The 24,606-nt window shown below is 42.0% G+C and overlaps 1 protein-coding gene across 6 annotated transcripts in view; it reads right to left on the bottom strand.

Moving 5' to 3' along the window:
* The window catches only part of utrn (utrophin), a 159,672-nt gene that overhangs the window by 62,521 nt on the left and 72,545 nt on the right, over positions 1–24,606 (bottom strand). For 5 of the 6 annotated variants that reach the window (XM_046372941.1, XM_046372940.1, XM_046372943.1 and 2 more), the window contains 2 exons: positions 2,085–2,257; positions 309–465 (listed from right to left, as the gene is read on the bottom strand). In XM_046372941.1, the coding sequence (XP_046228897.1) occupies positions 309–465; positions 2,085–2,257 (330 nt within the window). Of the gene's footprint in view, positions 1–308; positions 466–2,084; positions 2,258–5,338; positions 6,701–24,606 lie in introns of those variants that run through there. The other variant, XM_046372945.1, reaches the window with a different exon arrangement.

The raw sequence follows: 24,606 nt of genomic DNA, 5'->3' as shown, positions 1-24,606 counted from the left end.
TAATTTTCCATTTTGTTGTCACATCATGTGTTTTGGTACCCGATTGATATTGATCCTCTCAATGGGCTACGTCATTAATAAAGCCTCCACCACAGGCTGATCACCCGCCCGTGAACACAATAACATGCTGTGGGTTTAATTTGTAGACTTGCTTGTAGATAATATGATTGCAGAACAACAGAAACACATACTGGCATGTGGAAGGCTCAAAAACTAAACTTTTTAGAAACTTGAAGAAAATGAGGGGACAAAGTACGATAAATCTTGTGAAGCGTGGCAGGAACGTTGCCTGCGGCGACAGTACGCACCGTGCAGTGGTTCTGCTGTTGGAGCAGGGTGGGGACATCTCCTCCGATGGGCATCTGCTTAGCCAGCTCCTCATCCTTCATGCAGATCCACCTCCACAGTTCCTCCAGGAGTCCCAACAGACGAGACCAGCGCTCAGCACTCGCCTCCAGATGAGCTCTGCCAACATACGCCATTTCACTTAAATTATTATGATGTTGTCTATAGTCTTGTACAGTAAAAATTGGTCTGTTCCAGGGACACATTGCATTTCTCCTTCCTCTTTTTAATATGACCATAAAGGTTTGCAGTAACATTGATAGAAGGCTCAAGGTTCAGGCTGATACTTACTATATTCTTTTATTCTCAGGAAACTGATTATATATTAGAGATTTAAAGCTTCCAAAAGCATATATATTGAAACTACAAAACTACCGTTATTACTACAAAACCCTATAAAAACCTGATTGCTGACCGCTCAAGAGAGGTTGTTGCCCTTCTGAAGCAGATGACATTTATAAAAAGGGAACACACACTGCTAATTGTGTGGGTGTATGCAAAATGAGTGGATGAGCACTTTTGTTTTTCTCTTCTCCTCCAGGGATAATGCATCTGAACACTGTGTACAGAGACCTCCTATCGCCGCTCACGGAGTTGGTCATAATTACACATGTACTGCAATTAAGGCATAATGGCCTGTATACAATCAACACACAGGGTACCCCACTCCATTTCTCTCTCTCTCTCTCTCTCACACACACACTCTGATCTCTTGCTGTCTATTTTTTACTCGCATTTCCTCCTGTGGAACAAGTCCAGCTTATTATGTCTGCTCTGCTTGACCTTGACTCACTCCCATTTATTTTCCACACAAAACGAACTCTTTTCAGCACAAAATCTTTGCCTGCACTTTTTTAAAAAATGTCCCCCGGTTTCTCTTCAGCCTCTCTAACGTTTCATCCCCTTGCCCCTGAAGCTCTGTCATGCTGCTTCTCTCCATCCTCTCTCCTCCTCCACTTTGAACATCTCCATCTGGCCTTGTCAGCTTCACTTCCACCTCTTCTTTCTTCACCCTCCACATCCCCACCCATCACCAACCTTATTTATTTATGTCAAGGCTGTAGCTGACGCAGCACTGTCCTCTCACGTCCTTTTGGAGGTATATTTCATTCAGGTGCTTGGACATGTGGAACACAGGAGCTACTTTATCTGAACGACTGATAGGAAACAACACTACCCACTTGGATATTCCACAATGTGCTGTATGTCACACGTGGGTTTCTAGGAGTCTAAGAAATGTGAGTGATGCTCCACCATGAACAGGATTATGCCAGGTCCAGTTTACAGTCAGGGGGCTATGTTATGGGTACAGGAAGAGTTCAACATAAGTTAACAGTCTTTTGAGGTCTTGGACTAAGCTCTCGATTGCTGACTTAACTTTTGATTTGTGCTTCAAGTGCTCTTGTAATAGAAAATAGAAATAGTTTTGGCTTTTGTAAGAGTATTTGCAACCTTGAGTACTTGGCCTTTCTTTTTTGCAGTTTTGTTTTCTCATTTCATATGTGAGGATTAAACTCTCTTCTGCAAAGTGTGATTTACCGATTGATTAAAATAGCAAGGCAGAGACCTACTTGAACCACTGCCATGGTCAAGACCTTCTGCCAGGATGTTTTTATTCTCTTTCCAGAGGTGAGAGCAGAAAAACAGCAGAGAACTGTAATCTGAACTGCACAACCATAAACACTGGAGTAAGGCCAAGAAGATTTTAATTTGTAAGTATTGGATGGAGGTTGACTGACCGGATGTTGGCTGATTTGGCCTTCAGCTCGCTCCAGCGTTGGTTCATGTCATCCAGTCTGTGTTGCAGGAACACGGCCTCCTCTGAGCTGCCCAGAGCCTTGACCATCTTTGATTTGTTCCCGTCCACACTCTTGTAGATGTCATTGTGGGCATCGATCTCAGCCTGGATGTCCTACAAATACACAGAAAGACGAGGAATTGCCGCAAGTTGCAATTTCATCCGGGAAACTCAGAGATTCCGAGGAAATGCACAGCAGTAAAGCAAGTTCATATCAAAATCACCCAAAATTGGATGTCACAGTCTTGTAGGCTGTCACAATTGATTATTCCTGAACCGAAAATAACGATGGATGTTGTCAAGAGGACTTGTCTTGAGGGAGTTCACTGAGTACTGCACACAACATTTCCAGAGGGCAGAGAAGTTTAGATTTTCATGGAATGTCCTCGAGGTACTTTTTGACTGTTTGAATAAAAACGATTTTAACTTCTACCCTTTCACTGACTTCGAAGGCCCACCCCACCCAGAAGAAAGTCCCTAAGCAATGTCTGCCTCCGTACTAACACAGCATTGGGTTCTGGCAGGGCTACACCACAGCATGCTTAGCTAATTTTATGCTGGGATACAGCATGATACACTAAAGTATTTCAGTGCTATCAAAAAAAGGTTGTGTATACATGTGTGTATTGCTACAAGAGGCCACTGCATTCAACACTGTGATGAAGCACGATTTTTCCGTGTGTGTGCGTGCGTATCTTATAATAAGGCAACTCTATTACACAACCACATCTCAAAAGGTATGTGTGAGTGTGTGAGGGTTGAACCACAAGGGGGGCTGACGCAAGCAGAGGATCCTGTCAAATGTTTTATTTTTAGATGTGTAAAACTGCTCCATTTTCTTCTCTGTCTCTAGTGGGACTCCCCTTAGTTCAACTCATTTGAACTGCAGATAAAGAAGAGACTCCAATACCACATGGATGAGTATAACACCGCTTGCAGCACTGACATATGTGCAGATGGGGCAAAATGAGTACACATAAATGAACTGTAATGAGATCTATAGCCTGCAACAGTAAGGAAATGAAGACTTATTCTGACCACTGTGTGTGACCAATCTTCAGTGCCTGAAGTTGTTGCTTTAGTACCTTTCTCATTGTGACATATATCAAAATTATTATGTAACCAACCGTGTTTCTTTTCACAATTACTGTAAACACTGCATTATCTAGAGAAATGCAATTAATGTTGCTGCACTGATTTATTGCAGGCTCCGCATTATTAAAATAAATTAGCAGTAACTAAAAGAGGTTGTTAACAGTAAAAGAATGTTCTCGGCTTTCACAAATCTTCAAACTGAGCAAAATTATTCCGAGTTAAAAGTGTTCATGTAATAGATACAGTGCACCAATGTGCCTGGAGAAATTGTTTTTAACCAGCCAAAATCACAATACATCACTATTAGCTACAATGCAACACATTATATTGTCATTATGGCACATAAACATGGGGGACACACAGCGAATTTCTGTTGGGTAATGATGAACGTGACAACATACGGGGCAGTAAATGGAACGTATGACCATCGACTCAGCTACTCTGGCCATTGTGTAGACAAAGTACAGTAGAACCAGTCTACAAACAAAACAACTATCAATTACAGCAGACGTCCATGGCACAGCGCTGTAATTTATTGGATGCCAGCAGACATTTCACAAAAGCAAATCCCTGCACTGTGATCCGAGAGGATGATCGCCCACTGGCTTTATGACACAAATCAAATGCCTCTTAAAGGTCACAGAACAGAGAAAGTCAGAAAGAGAGAGAGACAGAAAGAGAGAGAGAGAGAGAGAGAGAGAGAGAGAGAGAGACAAGAAAAGACAGACAGAAGGACAGACAAAGAGTGAAAGACAGGAAGACAATCTGACACTGAGCCAGCTGGCCATGTTTCAAGTCATTACCCAAGTGCTTCCCCTCTCTTCTTAGAACTTCCACTGAAGTTAGCACTGACTACACACACACACACACACACACACACACGCACACACAGAGAGAGAGAAGGCACTGACTGTGTGGGCATACAGAGGCACATATGTTCATTTACAAAGCTCCCTTTAAATTCCATTTCATCCACTGAAAGGCTGTTTGAGCCAGCGGTTTGTGTATGCCAGTGTGTATCCTGAGGTGCTTAGGTGGGGTGACGGATCAGTTTCTTTCTCTTTAACACACACATGCACAAACACTGCAAAAAGGAAAGTGTGTGCCACAGGTCACCAAGTCTGCTTCAGATTGCTTCTGTTTGCCACGACTCCATGTTTTATTTATGGTATATTGATAAAATTTAAGTCAGTACGGGGTTTTCAGCCCTGGAAAAGGATAACAGATTTAGGCCTTTCATTTCCATACACCTACTACCTACATGCACACATTCAGACAGAAAAGCAAGTACGACTTTAGCTTTAGGCTAATTGCGAAGATACCAAGGACAGTGAAAATACATTTATGGAAGCAAGTGACACACATAATGTGAGTACAATAGATAAACAAACATATAAAAAAGCACGCATACATAAATTACAGACAGCTCCAAACTCAACTGAAGCACTACTTTTCCGACTATGTAACCACACACACGTGGCTAGAAAGGCGGCAGAAAGGTAAATGGGTTCTGGATCTCATGCACACTTGAATGACTGGTAGATATTTCTTAGCTGTGGCCGCAGAAAGGAGTTGCCCATGTAAACTGAAGTTACTACTGCTACTTAGAGCTGTATGAAGGATGAAAAGCATAAAACACACATTTAAGCTGCGCTGAAGTAAATACATGCAAACACACTGTGCTTTTAATATTAATTTTGCCCAAAATAAGTATTTCAAATAACCATGACCCACACTGGGCTATGACATGTTTGTCTTTAACTCTCAACACAATTACAGTAAAGGTTTAGTTTGACAAATTAAAGCTAATTCAAGGCTGTGGGTCTCATTCTATACTTACGCTCTCTCTGCTTGAAAGCGCTCTCTAATAACTAGAAAAGCAGGCCAGAACCAATTATTCCATTTTAATGAGTCCAATAATGAGTGCTCAGACCTCATAAAGCGGCCCAAATTAGGTCCACAACTACAAACACAAGGGGAGATGGAGAATGAATGGTGACTGTATTCATGCCATTTGAAAACACGGCATTAAAAAGCCACTGTGAGACCAACAACAAGCTGTCATCAACAAAATGCATCCTGAAATCTGTAGATATATACCTTTTCAAGCTTTCTGAGCAGCTCCTGCAAACTGAAATTCAAGCCAATCATACTGGAGTGTGTGAACAGACTCCTGCTCCCTGCAGCGCCTACATCCTCTCTACTGTCATACAGGTGAAAGACTGGCAAGGAGTCCAAACAGGTAGGTGAGTCCTCCCGTGATTATGGTCAAAACAGACACCGTCAAGCTCAGGGTTCGGCTCAGCAGCAAATCCAAAGTATGAACAATCCTGAATCCAACCACAGAGAACCCTGGCTCTTGTAAAAATATCAAACACAAGAGGGTCAAATCCGGGTCGTAGTCCCAAAGCAGGCAATTTACACACTTCACACACCCCTCGGTGACACTTGTACACGCGTGCCAGCGTGTGTGCTCGCCCAATCCCACCACATGTTCGTAGCATCCTCCTAGTAAAGGCAGATGAGCCAAAAAGGGGTGTGTGAGTGTGGGGGGAAGAGGGGTGGCAGCTACCCTGCAGTCATGCTGCGGTGCTGGGATTAACAGGACAATTGGTGCCACTGGAGGTTTGGCAAAGTAGAGGCTGGAGGCTGACAGTGGAGTTCCTCTGGCCAGGAATGGGGCACTGAAACTGGGAAGGAAATCCAACAAATCTTGGGTGGAGGTCTGCAAAATGGAGATAACAGTTCGTGTCTCTGAGGGATGGGCGGGCTGATGTAAACGTCAGAGTGGCCGAGGACAGGTCTGGCTTTCTCCCTCAACTTTGCTACACTGCCCTTCCTCCACTTCCCCTCTGGGCATGAAGGGAGCTGTTTTAAAGAACGTCCGACGGTCCAACCCAGGGCAGGGCCAGGGCATTTGTTCTCAATTACTCTGATAAAAAGCACTCTATCCCTGCCAGTCACACAACCCCACACGCTTCAAGAGGACAGACGGCGATACAAAGAGGCACATGGTTTGCCCTCTCATTCCCCTGAGCAAAGGTAAGAGGCTCAATGAGACAGAGTCACTTCAGTGTCTGCATTACTACCCGCCTCTCGGGTCTCCAGCCCTGCTCTGGTCTCGCTCTATCACACCCTCCTAATCACTGCCATGACTGGGTCACTTAGTCAAAGAATGCCTTCTTCTTTTTCTGGAGCCACATGTTCGCAGGGAGCTGCCTCGAGACTCGCCGTCTCAATCCCGGGTAGGAAGCCTGACTCGACGGCCTCTTTGAGTAAAACCTCTGACGATTATCTCCTCGTCTGTTGAGAAGGAGAGGTCGATCTATTTCTCATCCTCTCCTTTCTCCAAACCCCTTGGGACGAGGAAACTTCCTGAAAAGTTAAGTTTCTTCTTTGGCTTTTTTGCTGCCTCAGGAGTCGCACGAACTCCCAGGCTGGTGTCCACATCCCTTGCCCTCTCCTCTTCCTCTGTTGCTCTCGTCCTCTCTGGCCACTAGCCCCACTCTTTCACACAGCTGTTTATTATTCCTCTCTCTACCTCTCTCTCTCTCTCTCTCTCTCTCTCCCCCCCTCTCTATCTGTCCTGTCTAAACTAACTTGATATACTACACACCCACTTCCTGAGGCCTGTACGGGCAGAGAGCAAAATAAATAGAGGAGGATTTCAGGAAGAAAAGGATTTCATCTAAACTTTAAGAGTAAAATCAGTATTCAGGAGCGAGAATGGGTAAAAGATGGAAGCGACAAAAGTGAGAAAGTGGGCACAGTGCAAGGGCAAGAAGACAGAAACAGAACACTGAAAAGGATGTCTGGGAGGGTTAAAAGAAACAGAAGGCAGAGAGCCTTAGAGAACAGAGCTCTGTGCTGAACTTTCTACCTGTCTAGCTGTGATGAAAAAAGAGTTGTTTTGTAGAAAGAATTTTTTTAAAAAAGAAGATAGAGAGAGAGAGAGCGATGAAAGTTTGGGCTGGCTGGGTGTCAGGACAGGACAGACATAATCATCTGCACAGAGAACTCATCATTCTTGTCTTTTAAATCAATGAAAAACAGCTTTCCTCGACAGCTTGCTTAAATTTCAACTCCAAGAACAACTACTGAAACCCCTAACAGTCCAGACGGCACAATATGAAAAGTGCCCACCTTCAGAGGGCTGAATTACACGAGCCCCGCGATTCATACTATAGGACAAAGGCGAAATCCTTCAAACAGGGGTTTTAACATGTTTGGAGTGGATTGGGCAGAGGCTGTGGTCTATTGGGCTATGTAAAAGAGGTGCGAGTTTTCTATTAAAAAGCATCCCATACATTAAACCTGTATGAGGAAGTGCTTGCGTGACTGCGTGTTGGCATTTTGAACAGCAGGGCAGACATGTGGTGTGCATCAAAGACATGCAGACAGATGGCTGTCAAGTGAGGAAAAAAAAACACAAAACAATGTTGCATATTCATAAGAGAAAGACTTTGAAGTGCGCTTAGCTAATTAAAAATATTTGCACACTCGAGGCCCTTTAATAGCATTTCTGATGTATGCCGACAAATATATACTATTCGAGGGTTTTCCAGTGAGGGATGTAAAATAAACTAGCGGAAAACTGGCACATTCGACAAGCCTAACTAATTCAACAATGAGTGCAAGCCGAGATTAAAAGAAACAAGACATGAAACAACCTTGTTGTTAAAAGTGACAGTTTTGGCTCACTAACGGGAGGTATTACATGTTAACTTTCTGCAAGCAACTCCGAGACTGTCATTCACGAAAACAGACACCTATTAACGATGCAAACTCAGACCTTAAGGCAGGAGATGCGGGGGTTAATGTTGGGCTACATTACTAAGCTAAGCGGATTAGGACCATTACAGGGGTAAGAATGTAACGCTTCCAATCCCTCAGGCAAAAAGAGCAGGAGAGGAGAGAAAAGTTGGCTGATTGAGAAGAGCGCAGCAGTAATGACAGGAGGAGAGAAGTAACATTTCTACCAAGAGGAAGACGGAGGAAAAACATGACAAAAAAATAAGCAATAAAAGTCAGAGCAGGGCAGGGCAGGAAACAAAACACAAAAAGAGCAAGAGTGTGAGGGAGAAAACAAAATTAAATGCAAGAAAAATAGAGGCACCTGTAAGAGGTTTTCTTTTTTAAAAAAAAGAGTGAGGGGAAACATCAGAGTGTAACACTGTGTTTGATCAACAGAAACCCTGTTCCCTGCGTCCTCTCCATCCTGGCTTAGTATCAGCATAGTTTGCATCAGTGTTGTTCTGACTGTTGTCCAGCCTTCCAAGGCTTAAACCCTTTATTTTATTGTTTTTTTTACAGCTGCATAAATCAATATTCGTCAATTGACAATGGCTCAACTCAAATGTCTAATGTGAAAGAGGTCACTCAATGACAAAGCAGAGGGTTTTAGCCGATGCCTCTCCCTCAGAAGCTGGTGGAGACAAAAACAGAGCTAAAAGGGGACCGAATGAGCAGAATACTAATCATTGTTGCTCTTTTTCTGTAAAAAGGCAACTGTGGGCAAAGATATTCACTACGACAACTTTATAAGGTGAAGTTATTGCTTTTCTTACGGCTTGATTTGCTTCTTCTGAGGGGCTGAAAGTGAAGTGTACCGAGAATAAAAGAATGAATCCAAACCATCCATTCATTATCTAAAAAGCTATTAAATCTGGTTAGTAACTGCTCTACTTTCTATCTCATCTTGCCCAGATGTATAAGACATTTATTTTCCTTCCACCAACTCAAGTCAAAACAAAGGCAGCACTAATCAAAGAAAACAATTTGGACACAAGAAAGAGACAAGACATGAACAGGTTACAGTGTCTCACTGTAAACCAGTTTGTCTTTTAAGAAAATAAACAGAGAAATAACAGCCAAAAGCAAAAATATTAAAGAGTCAAAGAGTCAACAGTCAAGAGCGGAGGCAGAAGTGGAAGAGTTTTGCTGTCTTAGATGATGTCAGGAGGGAGCAGAGGCCATGCTATCTAAATAAAGTCAGGCAACCATACAACAGGATCACAAACAGATGAACAAATGAACACTAAAGTGAAGGGACACAAACACAGATACACAAATACACCCAGAGCCAAATTTCACTAGCAGACCTATCTACCGTGATATAACACAGTGGCTGTTCCCCAGGCGGTTTACTTAAGATTCACCCAATCCCTTCTAATCCAGACTTTCTGCCTCTTTGGTGTATAGTGTCAGGGAAAAAAAATAAAAAAACAAAAATCAATGCAGCTGCTGCGTTCCACCCAAATTCTCAGTCTCACAAATAGTCGAATGAAGTCTCTTCCTGTGCCCCAGGTTATCACTGGCACTCCTCTTCCTGTTAGGAGGGCAGCACCCTTCTGCAGAGATTAGGGCACTGATGTAGAGAGAGAGAGAGAGAGAGAGAGAGAGAGAGAGAGAGGGAGTGTGTGTATGTGTGTGTGTGTGTGTGTGTGAGAGAGAGAGAGAGAGAGAGAGAGAGAGAGAGAGAGCGCATCTGTGTGTGTTTATCTGTGTATATGTGTTTTTGCTACCTACTGGGGACTTTTCCTGATATAAACACTGACCTTGTTGGAACGAGTAGTCCTTCTGGGGACTCGAAACCGGTTCCAAAATGTCATTTCTGAGGGTCTGGTTAAGGTTTGGGTTAGGCTGTACACAATGAACCAAAGTCAATGCTATGTCCTCAATGTCCTAACAAGGACAGCTGCACAAAGCTCTCTCTCTCACTCTGTGTGTGTGTGTGTGTGTGTGTGTGTGTGTGTGTGTGTGTCAGAGAAAGATGTATTTCACTCGGCTTGGGTTGCCCTGCATTCAAATATATACAGTCTCAAATATAATTAAATGTACAATCATGTTGTGGCAAGAGCTCTGCACACCTGAAGGTCGTTAAGTGGAGCTTTTCTTAAAGCTCAGAAATGTTCGCCTTTATTTTCTTTGAGAACACAATCAAGGAGCGAGGAGCAGCTTTAGACGTCACATCCTGTACAAGCTGTGCTTTTGTCAACACAAGGTTAGTGCAGCTGAACTGAGATGAAATGGCTCAGTTCAGTGGGATGCTTTCACTTCCTGTTTCCAAAAAAAAAGTGCAGTACAGTGTTCTAAATGTATTCTCGTCTCAATGTAGTCTCAGAGCCCTGGTGATGAACTTGTATCTGACAAAGCCTGTCCACATGACTCCAGTAAAGGCCTTGCTAATCTAGTTTTCATCTTAATCTGAAACTCTGTGTGCCCAAACAACTCCAGATCAAAATCAAGATTACTCCATAAGAAACGAAACTAGAGCAAGCAGACTATAATGGAAATAAGCAGAACATGAACAGCAAAGACAAAGCAGTAAAGCACGTCGCTGGATCTGGGAACTGTTAATATGCACATCAGAAAGCCACAGTCTGCCACTCAATTGACAGCTGACCTCTGCTGATGTGACAGAGCTGCCATTAAAGAAGATAAGTGGAATCAAAGGCCAGAGAAATCACTAATAACTTATTCCTGGCATCCAGTAATGGACCATGAGTCACACCCTTGTAACCATAAGCAAGAAAAAGTACATCCTAGAATTCATAGGTAATCTCCTAAAAAGGGAAATTGAAATTGATTAGGGGCACTGAGTGCTGTTGTCCGATAATCAGCTATTGATTCAAGTGGGCCTTTTGTGTTTTTATGTGTCTACAAGACACTTGGGAGATGACCTTAAGTTTGGGGTAACATGCAGCAGGCCCTTAGTTGCTAATCCCTGTGCTCGAGATGAACACAGTGGCTTTGTGGTTGTGTTTGTGTGTGTGGGTTTTGGGGCAGGGTGTTATCGAGTAACTCGATATGGCTCTACTACGTCGATGAGAAAGTGAAAAGCAGACAGTGAGGTAGATCTCACTAGAGATAAAATTACAACCGATAACAATGGATTACATACATGAGTTATTTCCTCTGAATGTCTTGTGAGAGGGTAAGCAATACACGCCTCATATGGGAATGGCGGAGCACGTCACTAAAAATCAAAAGCACTAAAAAATGCTTTAAAAATGCCAGCCATTAATAATCTTAAGGGTTTAAACACTGTTCAGCACTGCGACAGGATATAATTAGGTCTAGGAAAGCAGACCTTTTTAAACGAAACATTCAGTCATTGAATTTTGAGGAAAATGAACTCGCTGAATTGAGTGGATATTTAAACCAGAGGTCTGCTGAGGAGCCTCAGAATTCTTATCACCCTGCTCTTCACTGCCGCCCAAAGACGTCTGCTCCTCCTCTCTTTCCTTTCATCCCTGCCTTCCTCTAGCCAGGCATCTCTTCCACTTTCTCTCTCCTCCACAATTATTTGAAGTGCTCTACCTCCAGGGAACTGAAGGAAGGGAATCTTGACCGTTGTGGGTGGTCTGTCAGCATGTAGACGACACAGTAGGGGAAAAAAAAGAGTCACTGTGACGTGATCATTTCTGAAGCTGCTGTCTTCTCCACCATGGGGCCGAGATAGGAGCGCAATTAGCGGATGAGCCCGCCACCTGCTGTGATTGGTGGGGTGAAATAGGGCCTCTAAAGGTTAGGTGACTGTGCCAATTAGACTGTTGTGCTAATAAAGTGTTGTTTCCTGCTTTGGAGGACCACTGAGTGAATGAAAATGCAAAAGGACCATCCTGTGGCTTTGTGGAGCTGGTGTCAAAATAATGGGCCATCACACATCATAACTAAGACCTCCTAAGAGGAGTGTTGATGAAAAAGCTAAACCCATCACACTATTTTTTGCAGCAGACTCTCTCGACACACAGATTAACAAAGACACACCCAAACACATAGCCTAGAATGAATTTAAGACCACTTTTTAAACCACTTCCACTTTCACCGTAACATAAAACCAGCAGATGGTCATGGTATGCGAGCTAGCCTTGAGCAAGAGATAAATGAGAGAAATTGATGGATGGAAGTGAATTAAGCATAAGTGAATGAAGGCCAAAAATTAGGAGAAAAAAAGGGAGAAAGACAGATGGAACCATCATGATACCCTCAAGAGATCAACGGTAAAGACGAATGTGCGGAAAGTGAGGTGCTGAGTTACAAAGGCGTGACGGGATTTCTTTGGGTTATTTTTCAGTCATTTCAGTCATGTGAGTTGTTTGTTTTGGGAACAGAGAAAACAGATGGATGAATAACAGATAGTGTGGGAAAGGGTGTATTCAAGTCCGCGTCCTCCACCGCCACCCCCCCCCAGCTCTACCACAAAAACATTCCACCGATGTTTCTGATAGCAGCCAGAAAAAAAATTAACATCACCATGTCCACGCATATCCTCTTTAATGTACCACCTATAACGTTTAAAAGAAAAAAAAAAAGAGTCTTTGCTTATACGCTGGCTTTATAAATATTAACTCTGCCCTACATTTCACCCCCAACATCAAACGCTTCCCTTGCCTTCCAGCTGCAAACCGGGGGAAAAACAAAAACACCATTCAGACGTACAGGATGATAACCTCAAACTCTCTGAACACTGTGAAATAGTAAAAACTGACCCATCCTTCACACATTATTTACAATTACCCTTTTTATTGAAGTTTGAGGCATGCTGTTCAGCTCCGGTGTGACATTTACTTTCCCCCAGACTCTGAGACAATTTACTGAGAGCACACTTCGTTCACCGGAGGACAAGTTTCACAGTCGGAGTGGTCCTGCTGCTTGGGGTCCAGCTTTGAACGTGCAGAGATGAAAATAATCTGACAGTTTCCGCACACCCTCAAATAACCGCTCCATCGATCTTACAGAAAGCTCAGCTGGGACTTTGAGATGACGTCTGGATGAGAATTAGAGCTTCATTACAGTTAAAAATCTATATATACATATAACACTGTTGCCATTGATTGAACATTGTTTAGATCGATGTCCACAACCCACATTCTGCTCCGTGCCGCATCATACACTGCCGTAATGAACCACTCAAAAAGCATACACAGCGCAAGCGGCACTGATTTCACAAACTATATTTCCATAAACCAAACATCACACAGCGTGGGGCTGTGTGTGATCGAGAACATGCAACAAGCAGAGTTCCTGTGCGGCCCCCGCAGGGACGAGCCCCTGGGTGGGACTCACAACAACGCAACGGTTCAGGAGAAAGATAAGACCTGGAAGGTTCCTAACACCAACCCAAAACAGCTCACCATATCTGGGGACCAAAAGCAGCATCGTGCATTCATAAAGTCTCCTTGAGGAGGGACTAAACAGCAAAACAAGACACTTCCAGCATCTGCTGGAGGGAAAAAAATGGGTCAAGAGGAGGAAAAACCAGCAAGGGGACTTGATTGTAAAAACAATTTAAACCTAACTCCCGTGGCCTGACAGAGAAGAGGAGGCAGCTAACACATCCCTGTTGGGCACGGAGTCACAGGCGTATGTAATAATACCTGCCGAATATTGTGCACAATATGCCAGACCTTCACTTCTCTCTCAAGCACTTTGCTGTGATTATCTGCTAACCCCAGGGAGAATCCAACAAACACCCAAAGATTCCTTGCAAAACACTGTTAGACCAATGCCAAACATAAACAGAGCTGGCGGTGTTCACTGAATATACAATAGGATGGACTTTGGAATACCTGTGTTGAGGACATGAGGCAGTGGGCAGGATGACAGTGATGTAGTAGGCGTCCAAGTGTACAATGAGTTCTTTTTATGGCAGTGCACTTTTCTGGTTATGTGTTTCCTCCACACCCTGGCCTCTCCATCCTACTCCTCGCATAAACTTTTCATGCCTTCTATTAGTCATATCCGTCTTCCTCCACTGCTCCTGTTAACTCCAACTCCTCTTTCTTCCCCTCTACCTCCTCCTCCATCTCTTGCTTTCAGCATCCCTATTTCATCCTACCTCCCACCCCCTCGTCTCCTCCCAGTTAGTTTATTGCTCAGGGAAGGCGAGTGAGACATCTAACCTCCCTCTGAGCTTTCTCCCCTGACTCCCCCATCAACACAACAACTGGTTGACAGTTGGCTTATTACTTCCTGGTATGTTTACTGTAGGAGAGCTGGCCTATAGCATCACAGTGTTTTCTATCTTGCTGTGCTAAATCACTTCACCCGTCACTCACTCACGACTACGGTTGGAGTCCATTTCCTTTTCCACTGCTTCCCTCACCATCCTTTTCCATACATTTCTCTCTACTTGTCTTACCGTCTTAACATCGAGGGGTGTTATTGCAGACCACAAGTTAGTAATTATATGCTATTCTGGAGTGAAATTCCTCGTTAGATGTAGTATAATCTGCAGCACCTTGACAATTAGTGTACCCATCAAATTTCTGACGAATTTGATTCAGTGTCATCTCAGCAGGAGCACATTTTCTCATGTACAGGCCTGGAGTTTCATATTCAGTTTCCCATTGTGAATCCATTACAAGTTTTGCTAAATGTCATCAGCATACAGCACCACTCTCCTACAAAAACACACAATGTGGACTACATCCCAGCTCAGTTTTCTTCCTATGGATGAGCGCTGAGATGTTTTTTCAGTCCAGTGGGTATAAGGTGAAAATCAGAAAATTGAAAGGACAGAGTGTGTTCCTGTGGTCCCTGTGGATTCTTTCTCAAAGCTCTTCATCTCTAGAGACACATGCCTCCCTTTCATCACTGACAAAAGCAATGTGGTCCAGTGGTCAATACAAAAATCCTATTATTAAATGAATTACCTTTGCCCACTTTTCTCCATTATCACTAACACAGATCTTGGCTGTTCCCTGATAACTTTCACACAGACAGAACATGGGGGAATAAAGTCAGCTTTGGTAATATTCTTTGTCTTCATTCTCTTGTCAGGTTTCTCTCCCGGGATCAGATCCAGCTGTAACTTCAAGCCCTCATGTCAGGACAGCAAACTCCACCAAACTTGCCTATGCTACTACTCCCTCCAGAGGAAGCATCGGGGCCACTTGAAATAAAGTTTTATTTTCTCCCACTTCTCAGCATGCACAGCTCCAGTGGAGTTTGAGAGGAGTCAACCTCCAACACCAGATACCTTGGGGCTCTGTTGTCACTAACATCATTCAGCAGTTTTCCTGAACTCTCAACACAGATAACTACCAATAAACTTAAACATTATTCAGACAATATGTTCAAAACTCTGAAATCTGTGTGCAGCTGATATATTTTATCACACAAACCTTAACATTAAATTCCAGTAATTATTCATCAGACTAACTAGCTACACATGACTCCATTCACAATTCGTTCCTGCTACTAATGAGATGTATTCTGTCAGATGTTAACTGAGGTGCAAACTGAATTCTGAAAATTCAGCGAATTGGAAAAACTCGCAGCTTTAGTTTGGCAACCGCCTACTTGTTCTAATCAAACAGATGAGAAGAAAACTCGGGGAGGTGGTCCATTGCAGGTCATTAAGTGGCAATGAGATTATTCAAGGGATTAAGCCCAAAAAAGAGAGGGTGAAGCCGGATATAATTAATCAGTATATCAGTCGGTTTTTGAAGCCCATTAACTCACAACAACTGTTGAAATGAAATGCAATTAAATCTCAGAGTGAAAGTTGAACAGTGACATACTGGAAACAGGCACTAAGTATCATGTCAAAACGTCTATCTATGTACATAATCATTACCTTCTAATGGCTAAAATGGTTGTCTCTTGGTGAGCTACCTTCACGTGATGTTTTGGAGTAACATAAATTACCTCTGCTGCTCCTTGAACCCAAGTTTTCAGAATGTATAGGAGTCACACACTACTGTGTGCACTGCTGTCAATCCTTTCAATGACACAACACCTCCAACATAAAGTGATGGCACAGTGGGAGTCACTTTTCATGAAAAACCTCACTTATTCTCTTTCCTGTGGGGACAGGGTCAAACTAGGACAAGCAAGGGTACAGGCAGATACTTCACAACAGATGTCAGATCAAGAGAGGAGCATGAATACATTCAACAACCCAATTCGTTCAAATAAATAGCTGTGATGCAAAATGCATCTATTCTGGAACAATGTCATCTGTCATCTGTTGTATGGGTCTCTTGACAGCCATTTTTCACTGTTTAAATCCTGAGGACATGACATTTTTTTTTTTTTTTTTTCAAATTCAGTGCATTTCCACTTGAAACAGAAAGTTACGAAAAACATAAATGAGTGACTGAACAGGAGCTCAAAGTAAAAGAAAAAAAAGAACAGGAAATGTGTCAAGTTTGACACTATATTCTACCATACTATGTTGCCCCCAATGACACTTTGAAACAAGTGAAGCTGTCTATGACTGTTAAGTGAGCTCGGCCATAAGACACACAAATGTTGGGTGATTTTTTTGTTTTGTTTTGCAACAGCACATGCTCCGTCAGCAAACACAGTCTGTGTCCAGAGAGCAGTACTGTGGAGTCAAAGTCAAGAGTCAAATTTACAAAAAAAATTGTCAGGCTGTAAATGAGATCTCCAGGGGCCATATGTACATTGTTTGACAGGGCCAATTATAAAGGATTTGCCTTTGTTGCGCATAAGCACAAAAAGATTGATGGCGTTCCACAAATCTGTTCTAAGGTTATGTGCCATTCACTCAGTAGTCACGCACTCCTTTGAGCAACTGATGAGAAAAGTTCACCCCTTCCTTGTCTTAACTAAGTCTGTGTAGATCGTGACACTGTAAGATAACCCGACAAACAAACTAACTGAAAAGCACGAAAACGCAACCACGTCAAAGACTTTTCTGTATGCATGACACTAAAATGACCTCACTGTGGAAATCAAGCCAACTGCAATCCACCTTCAGTCAAGTGTGGGAGGCGAGGATGTGGTGACACAGCTTTGAACTTTCACTTACAAGTACACCAGAGGGATATTCAAATGAGCCTGCAGGAGGGGGCAAGGATGGTGGGGAGAAAGACATAAAGATCAGCGTGTGTGTGTGTGTGGCCAGAAAAAGACTTTGTTTTGAGCCCGTACAAAAATATACCCATCTCCCAGTTTGATCTGTCTGTGCCTTTTTTTCTTCCTCAGACTTCCTGACTAATCAAACAAAAGTCACGCTCTCAGGAGCAGAGTCGTAAGACTCTCAGGAGAAAACTCAATCAGACTAATTAGAAGGATACAAACAAACAATGAGTGTGCAAAAGCAAGACTGAGAGAGTAGTGTCTTAAAAGAAACACAAGGTATTTTTGTGCCTGCGTGTGACAGCGGGATGTGTGTGTGCTACCTAAAAGAAGTTAACGAACAAACAACAGCTGCTTCCATCACTGAGGAGCAGGAGCAAGAGGAGCGGGAGGAAAATGAGAGAGATGAGGAGAGAAGGAAAGGAGAACTGTGTGTGCTCATCTGGGCCTCTGCCTGCCATGGCTCAGCACCTCAAACGAAGATGAGAGGGGTTAGGTGCAGTGCGAACAGTGGCACACACACACACACACACACACACACACACACCGGGCCAGGCCTGTAGAGGCTACGCCACACATTTCTCAAACAGCAGAGAAGGAGATACAAATGTTATGTAAGTGTGCTTGTGACTTCAAAGCCTTCAAATGAATGCCAATGTACATGTTAAAAATCTTTGTGCATGTCTGAGAGATCTGTGTGTGTGTGTGTGTGTGTGTGAGTCCTGCCGTTAAGTTGTCTGAAAACTGAATTGATGGAACAACAATGAGTCAGTCAGCATAACCGTCACAAATTCACAAAATCACAAGCCTAACACTTTGTAAATCTAATATACAGCTAAAATGAAGTTGGAAAAAGGAGGGATGGCTATTGCATCTCAAGAACATCTGGCCCGCTGCCCATTCAATGTCTTCAAATTTCTTTTTAATGAAAAAAAAAATAACATCACCATGTTTCACATCCACACTTCTGACCATTAGTCACCACTTTGGCCCATGTCCTTGGTCAGTTTCCCAGAAGCATGGAACAATCCATTAATAGATTTACCAGCAGAAACTACGAGATCATTATTGCATCCGAACTTCACATTGATTTTGTGTTACTGCGAGCCTGTCAAGCATCTTTTGAGTGTCGACAAATACAGAATATTTACTACGATCAGTGAATACAAAGGACAAGACGACGTTTGGGACTAAGAGGGATTATTAACTTTGATTAGTCTCATAAAATGTCCTAAATCCTTTCAGATCTTCCCTGCTTATATAGCGTTGGCAGATTTCTTACCTTACAACCTAATTTTCTAACCTTTTATTTCTTTACTTGCATTTGCAAACTGGATTCACATTAACAAAGTCACGTCTCATCATTTACTGTTCAGCTCTGTTACTGAGCAACCCAACTCACTGTCATCAAGCGTTTCAACTCATTTTCACAATTTATATTCACACTATCGTTCAGCAAGTCCATCACTCTGAAAAACCTCACTGCAGCGGACGTTTATCAAACGCAACCATAAAGAAAAATGTGAATGCAGCTTTGATCTAAATCCTACACAATGGACCTTTAAAGATCCAAAAGCCGACATTTTATAGCCCACTATTACAGTGTTTCTATTAGAATGTCAGAGGAGTGTTACAGACGGGCCTTAATTTGGTTGCTGTGCTGTTAAGTTAGATAAGGATTAAGACAAACAGATTAAAAAGAGAAAAACACAGAAAAGAGGCGGATGATATCAGTGTTCAGTCAGATGCTCTTTTTATGACGGGTATTAACAGACACACATGCACGGCTGCATCAGACGCACATATTTATGGTGCCTTCTTTTTAATCTGTAAGTGCCGCCTTTGATCTGCAGCGATGCGGGAACGCATATTCAAAATCAGCATGTGAGTGAGAGATGAAAGGCCCGTCCAATTATGGTGAACTAAAGCGTTGCCTAAAATATGCAGTTGCTCATGAACACTTGTACACATTAGTGCGAAAAGTCCACACGCCGACACATTTACGGCAACACGCAAGTTAGAAATCATCACGAATCCACAAAATAATCCTGTTAATCATTTAAATAGAGAAAAGGTATAGTCTGACACGTTAACATGGAACGATGACTACCAAAATGAAACACACGTAGAACTGTTGCAAGAATTCAAATAAGGTCCTTTAATAATAAACTAGGTCAACATGAAATAACTCTTTAATACTTATTGAAACTGGTTTGGGCTGTCCAACACTGTAAAAGACTATGGCATCTCAGAGCTGTCTAATATCTGTGTGTTTGACATAATGGTTGTATTATAATGCTCCTCGTCACGGCAAATACAATCTTCTACTTTTCTGCAGTCTCCTTGGTTACGCTCAACCACATCGACTATTCCGCCAAACAATAAAGTACTAGCATATATAAACATACCCTCAGAGCTTCTTACAAATACTGAAGAAAAGACACACAATAGCCTACTTTTCAGTAATGTTTTCTGTGTAACGCAATGTTTCTGCTGTTGTCAGGGCGCGTCACTTTTATGCTCAGTTTCAATGGATTGTTCATCATTTAAATGGATTCTGTGGATTACTTGTTAGCTTGTCATCAATTTCATGGTTTGTTTCAAAGGCTTGTCTAATCATTGAGGCTTCTGCTATTACAGCTGTAACACGGAGATTCTTTAAATAGAGAAAAGCTGAATTGCCACTGACAACTGAAACAGCCCAAAGCAGCACATGCAACGTATGACAAAGTATTCTAATGGGAATCATTTTACCTCTCAGTTTCGCTATAAAAAGCATATAAACAGCATTTTTCATGCTACAAGGGTTTACGGCCAGGCCAGCAGCAATTTGAGCCTGTGATCAGGCTAACATCACCATGCTAATATGCTAACAACAACAAAGATATTATTGTTAGTGTTTTGTTTGTTAGTTGCTGCAGTGACTACTTATGACTGCCAGCATGATTACAACCAAGCTCATGACTTGCGTTAGCATGCTAACATTTAGTAGTTAGAGCTGATGCTGATGAGAATGTCATCAGTTTTACAGGTTTTTGGTGAGAAGACAAGTCAGAGGGCTCCATGATGAGGCTTTAGGAAAACTCAGTGGATCACTTAACTCAGTAGGATTCATGCTTGGGATCATGAATGTCTGTAAATTTCACAGCAATCCATCCAATAGTTGTTGAGGTATTTTAGTCTGTATTAAGTGGTGGACTGTTTGGCTAGCGGTTCGGAGTTACACTCAAGGCATGAGCTCATCGCCTGAGTGCTGCTTCTGGTGGGAAAAAAAACACCATAAATGAAATAACCTTTCATGTCATATCATCATTTCTAACAGCAATGATAAGCTCTTTAATGTAGAACATACTAAGAAATGCAGGATACTTTAAAGTGGCAGTAATATCCATCTGGGATAAGTGCGAGATGACCGCTAAGATCCATTTTCATGCGTATGATTTGCATCTGTTTAGTGGTTACGGGCATGAGTGATGTCAGCAGCTGCTCACCTTTTGATACCCAATTAACCCGCCTGTAACCCACTGGAGCTTTAGCAGCAGTATTAAAAAGAGGAAAAGAGAAGAGCAGGGCTGATTCAAACTAGGGGAAAAAAATCATTTCTGTTTGTTGACTTGACAGATTCAGGAGTCGGCAACAGAAGCTCGGAGTCGACCAAAGCCAGCTGCAGGCATGATGGGAACTAATGACTTTATAGTGCCAACACACATACTGTAAAACAGAATGAAAAACAACAACAAAGTCAAAGTATAAAGCACTGGGACAGCAGCAACTGCAATATGAAAATCATTTTATCACCCGCATAATCAGTGAGGCTGAAGGTAGAGAAAATGAGAGCAGCAGAAAAGCCTCAAGTCAAGAAATCATGAGAAACATGAGGTGATTAATCATCTGTGGGTGGTCTGTTACATTATCTTCCCACAATCTACTATTGCTGAGCAAATAAAAGGGTCACTCTGCTTTATAGGGCTAGCACACAGGCTTTTATTATTATTATTATTATTATGTGTAGTCGAAAGCACACCACAGCTCCTTGTGCAGCTATGCGCTGTCTATTAGTGTATGCATGTTTTGGACTGACTTAAAAATGCTTAAAAATATAATAACACATTTCCCCCTTTTTTTTAATGAAAACTGAACTGCTGAGCCTCCCTGATGATAGCAGCCTCTGTAATTGAACCTCATATGTGTCTGAGATCCTATTTTTCCAAAAACTAAAAATAATAAAATAACTACACCCTTTGAAGAAACCAGGACATCCTGGTGGTAGATGTTTATCATCACGAATCTTCAAAACACACATGAAATCTGTATTCACTGTGTGACGGCCTTAAAAGCCAGTGGTCTAAAGCAGAGAGAACAGTGGATGCAAAAGAAACAAAAAGACAGAAAAAACAAAATACAAAAAAGCAACTGAGTTACCACTGACTCTGAGGCCATCTGCACTCAATGATCTGACTGAGTAATACTTCAGAAAAAGAAAATGACTTGATTATATTTTTATAACCAAGTTAAAGAGTCCAACTCTTTGCACTTCTTTTTTCCATTGTTCTCGCATCTCAACCATGACTGTCATCAGACCCGCTCAGACTCTGAAGGCAGGATGTGATTTACACCTCAAACCTCTGTGTTAGTCCACTTAACCCTGACTGGGAGAGCTGTGACGCAGTAATTGGCTTGACTTAAAGCCCAATCTCTAAATCACGTTGCAAACAAACACACTCACACACACACACACACACACACAAAGAGAGAGAGTCTTCACGAATATCATCTAACATTCATTTCACCCCCCTCGACCACTTCTCCCTGATATAGCACTCTTTAAGATGGTCCAAGGTTTTAAAAACTGACACAACACTAATAGCACCCCATGCTGTGAGCGCTTACTCTTTTCACAGACAAACAACAAACGTACGAGCACATGTCAAACAGAGCAAATGTACTAAATCCAGTGGTCCAGAGTAATGGTCAGAGTTACTGAGCTTTTCTTCCAGGGCAGCCGGTATTGATTGAAAATGAAAAGAGGTGCTCTAAAAGCTTTAAAACAAGTGCAGGGAGGATCATCTCTCTCCACTTGTTTTTACAGTTCTTAGATATTGTGGTCCATCAGGGGCAAACATTCATCTCTGCAGCACAGTGGAGCCAAATTAGGAGAAAAATACACTGACAGGGTACGTACTGTTCTGGGGTGATGTCTGCTGTGTGCAATATAATCATTAGTCTGACTGACGATGGCTACGGTGACTTTAGATACTTTAGAGTCGCTACCAGTTTATTAAAATTAAGCAAGAATTGATGATTCTGTAATGTTGACAGGCATGAAAAAACACATGCTAGGCAGCTATGGACTCCAAACTTCCTGCACAAAAGAAGATTAAAATATGAAAAACAGCAGGGGGAAAAGGCAAACAGATGTGATCTCCTTCTACTTATTCAATTCAGTTTATTTATATAGCACCAATTCACAACAAAAGTTATCTCATGACACTTTCCAATGAGAGCAGGTCTAGAGCAAACTTTTTAATTCAATTGTAATATAGACTTATCTGTCCTAAAGCACAAAAACATTTATTATTTTTTAGATTTTATCTCCTTACTCAGATGTTTAGGTTTATTTGTGCAAACATAATTTATGTGCATCACAGTGACAGTGAGAGGAAGGCAGACAAAAAAAGGCCCAATTGCAACAATGGCTGAAAAACAAATTAAACTGACTGTTTTGATGGATTTGGCGAGGAAGTTAAGGATGTGGGGTGGAGAAAATACAGTGAATTACACTCTTCTCAATCTTTAAACCACATTATTCATGCAACAACAAAATTCAAAAAAGACAGAGCTTAGCACAATGTTTTTCAGTAGCCCTCAAGTGACTCCTTCATGGTACAAAAATGTGTCTCTGCTGTGACTCTAAAACATGTCTACATCCTTCACATCCGTCACAGTAAAGCCAGTTTTCATATCACAGCTCCGTGGTGCAGACACAAGGCATATGCCAGTCTCATGTATGACGGCACAACATCTGTGCCACTTAAGGGAAACCTGCCGTTGCAGTTTGTTATGCAATTTAAAATTCTTGTCGTTAAAATCAAGTCCTGTAACGCTGGGATGTAACCAGAAACAGAGAATGAAATGAATCTGTCACCTTTCCAAGAATCCGTTGCCTTGTTTGTAGCTTGGTAGCAATGTATTTTTTATTATTATTCAATCAGCACAGAAATTAAAGAGCAAAACTTTCTCAACGCACAGACAAGCCAGCAGATGATCCTTCAACTGATTTGAAGATATGAAAAGCAGCGAGTTAGCAAGTGACCCGCCAACAGAAATGTGCAGCACATAATATTATCATAAAGGTCATCTCATAAAACTGGACCGCATCAATAAAACAAAATGCCACAGAATGGCAATGTGACAAACAATCTCGATTCCTGATTCCTGACCTGATTCAAACCAAGCAAGCTCATGTGAAAAATAATATCAAATCAACTCAGATCATCTCTCATTGATACTATAATTACAACAAAAATCCTACACTGAGAGACAGGAATGAACCAGTGCTGCAAAGCGAGTCCTTGAGTAAGAGAGCACAAAGTAAGAGCAGGACAGTCCTGTTTAAAGAAGGAATGAATAACATAAGCGGTAGCAGGAAAAAAGGGTCTTTATTCTGAGTGCAATAAGCTGTATACTGTAATGCCTTGTGCATTCTGTCATAGAAGTGCAGCAACAATAAGCCAACAGCTAGTCACCCTATTTCACAAGTAATATGAAGTAATGACACATACCATCTCTAGTGCTAAAATTAGCAAAGTCTGTGGGTCTATTTTGAGAGATCAAAGCAATACTGGACCGTGAAAATTTGGCAAAATATACAAACAGCTTTCCTCAGGCTTCGCTCCTCTCTTTTTTGCTCTGGCAATGTAGCTGTGGGTGTATCTTTCTTTCCTAATTGATTCTCCACGAAATATAAAGCAATGTGCAATTTGTTCACGCATGCACACGAGGAGGAAAACATCCGAGATGTTGCTGACAGCATTTAAAATCACACTCTAATTTGAAGTTTACCAAAAAGCACAAAAACAGCCCTCATGGATTGAAAATAAACAGAAAATCCCATCAATATTCAAGTGTTGGCTTCTTTGACAAACTACAGGCATGTTTATCTTTTAAAATATAGCTGAAGTTAATAATTAAGCATGACAAGATTTTGCTTTCCTTATCTTATCAGCGCTCGTCACTAAATAGGAAAAAAGACAAAACACCAATGTGGAAAGCCACTAAAGCGACTGATGCCAAGAATATAATTGCCATTTTAGTGATTCCAGTACATAATGGCCTGAAACAACTTAATCATTAGAAAGGAAGCAACCACTTATAAGTGTCAGTCACACATTAACAAGGCACTCAGTTCGGGGGATAAGGGAAAGACAGGAGAGAGGAAAAACAAGGGAAATGCAGAGCTAGAGAGCATATGTGACATCTTAACTGTCCGGCCAATCAGCATTAGATTCAGCCACACGAGTTTGCACTTCCAG

Source organism: Scatophagus argus, chromosome 19, assembly GCF_020382885.2.
Source record: "Scatophagus argus isolate fScaArg1 chromosome 19, fScaArg1.pri, whole genome shotgun sequence".
Taxonomy (NCBI): Eukaryota; Metazoa; Chordata; class Actinopteri; family Scatophagidae; genus Scatophagus; species Scatophagus argus.
Note: the sequence above shows the minus strand (reverse complement) of the source record. Positions and strands in the feature narration are given on the sequence as shown.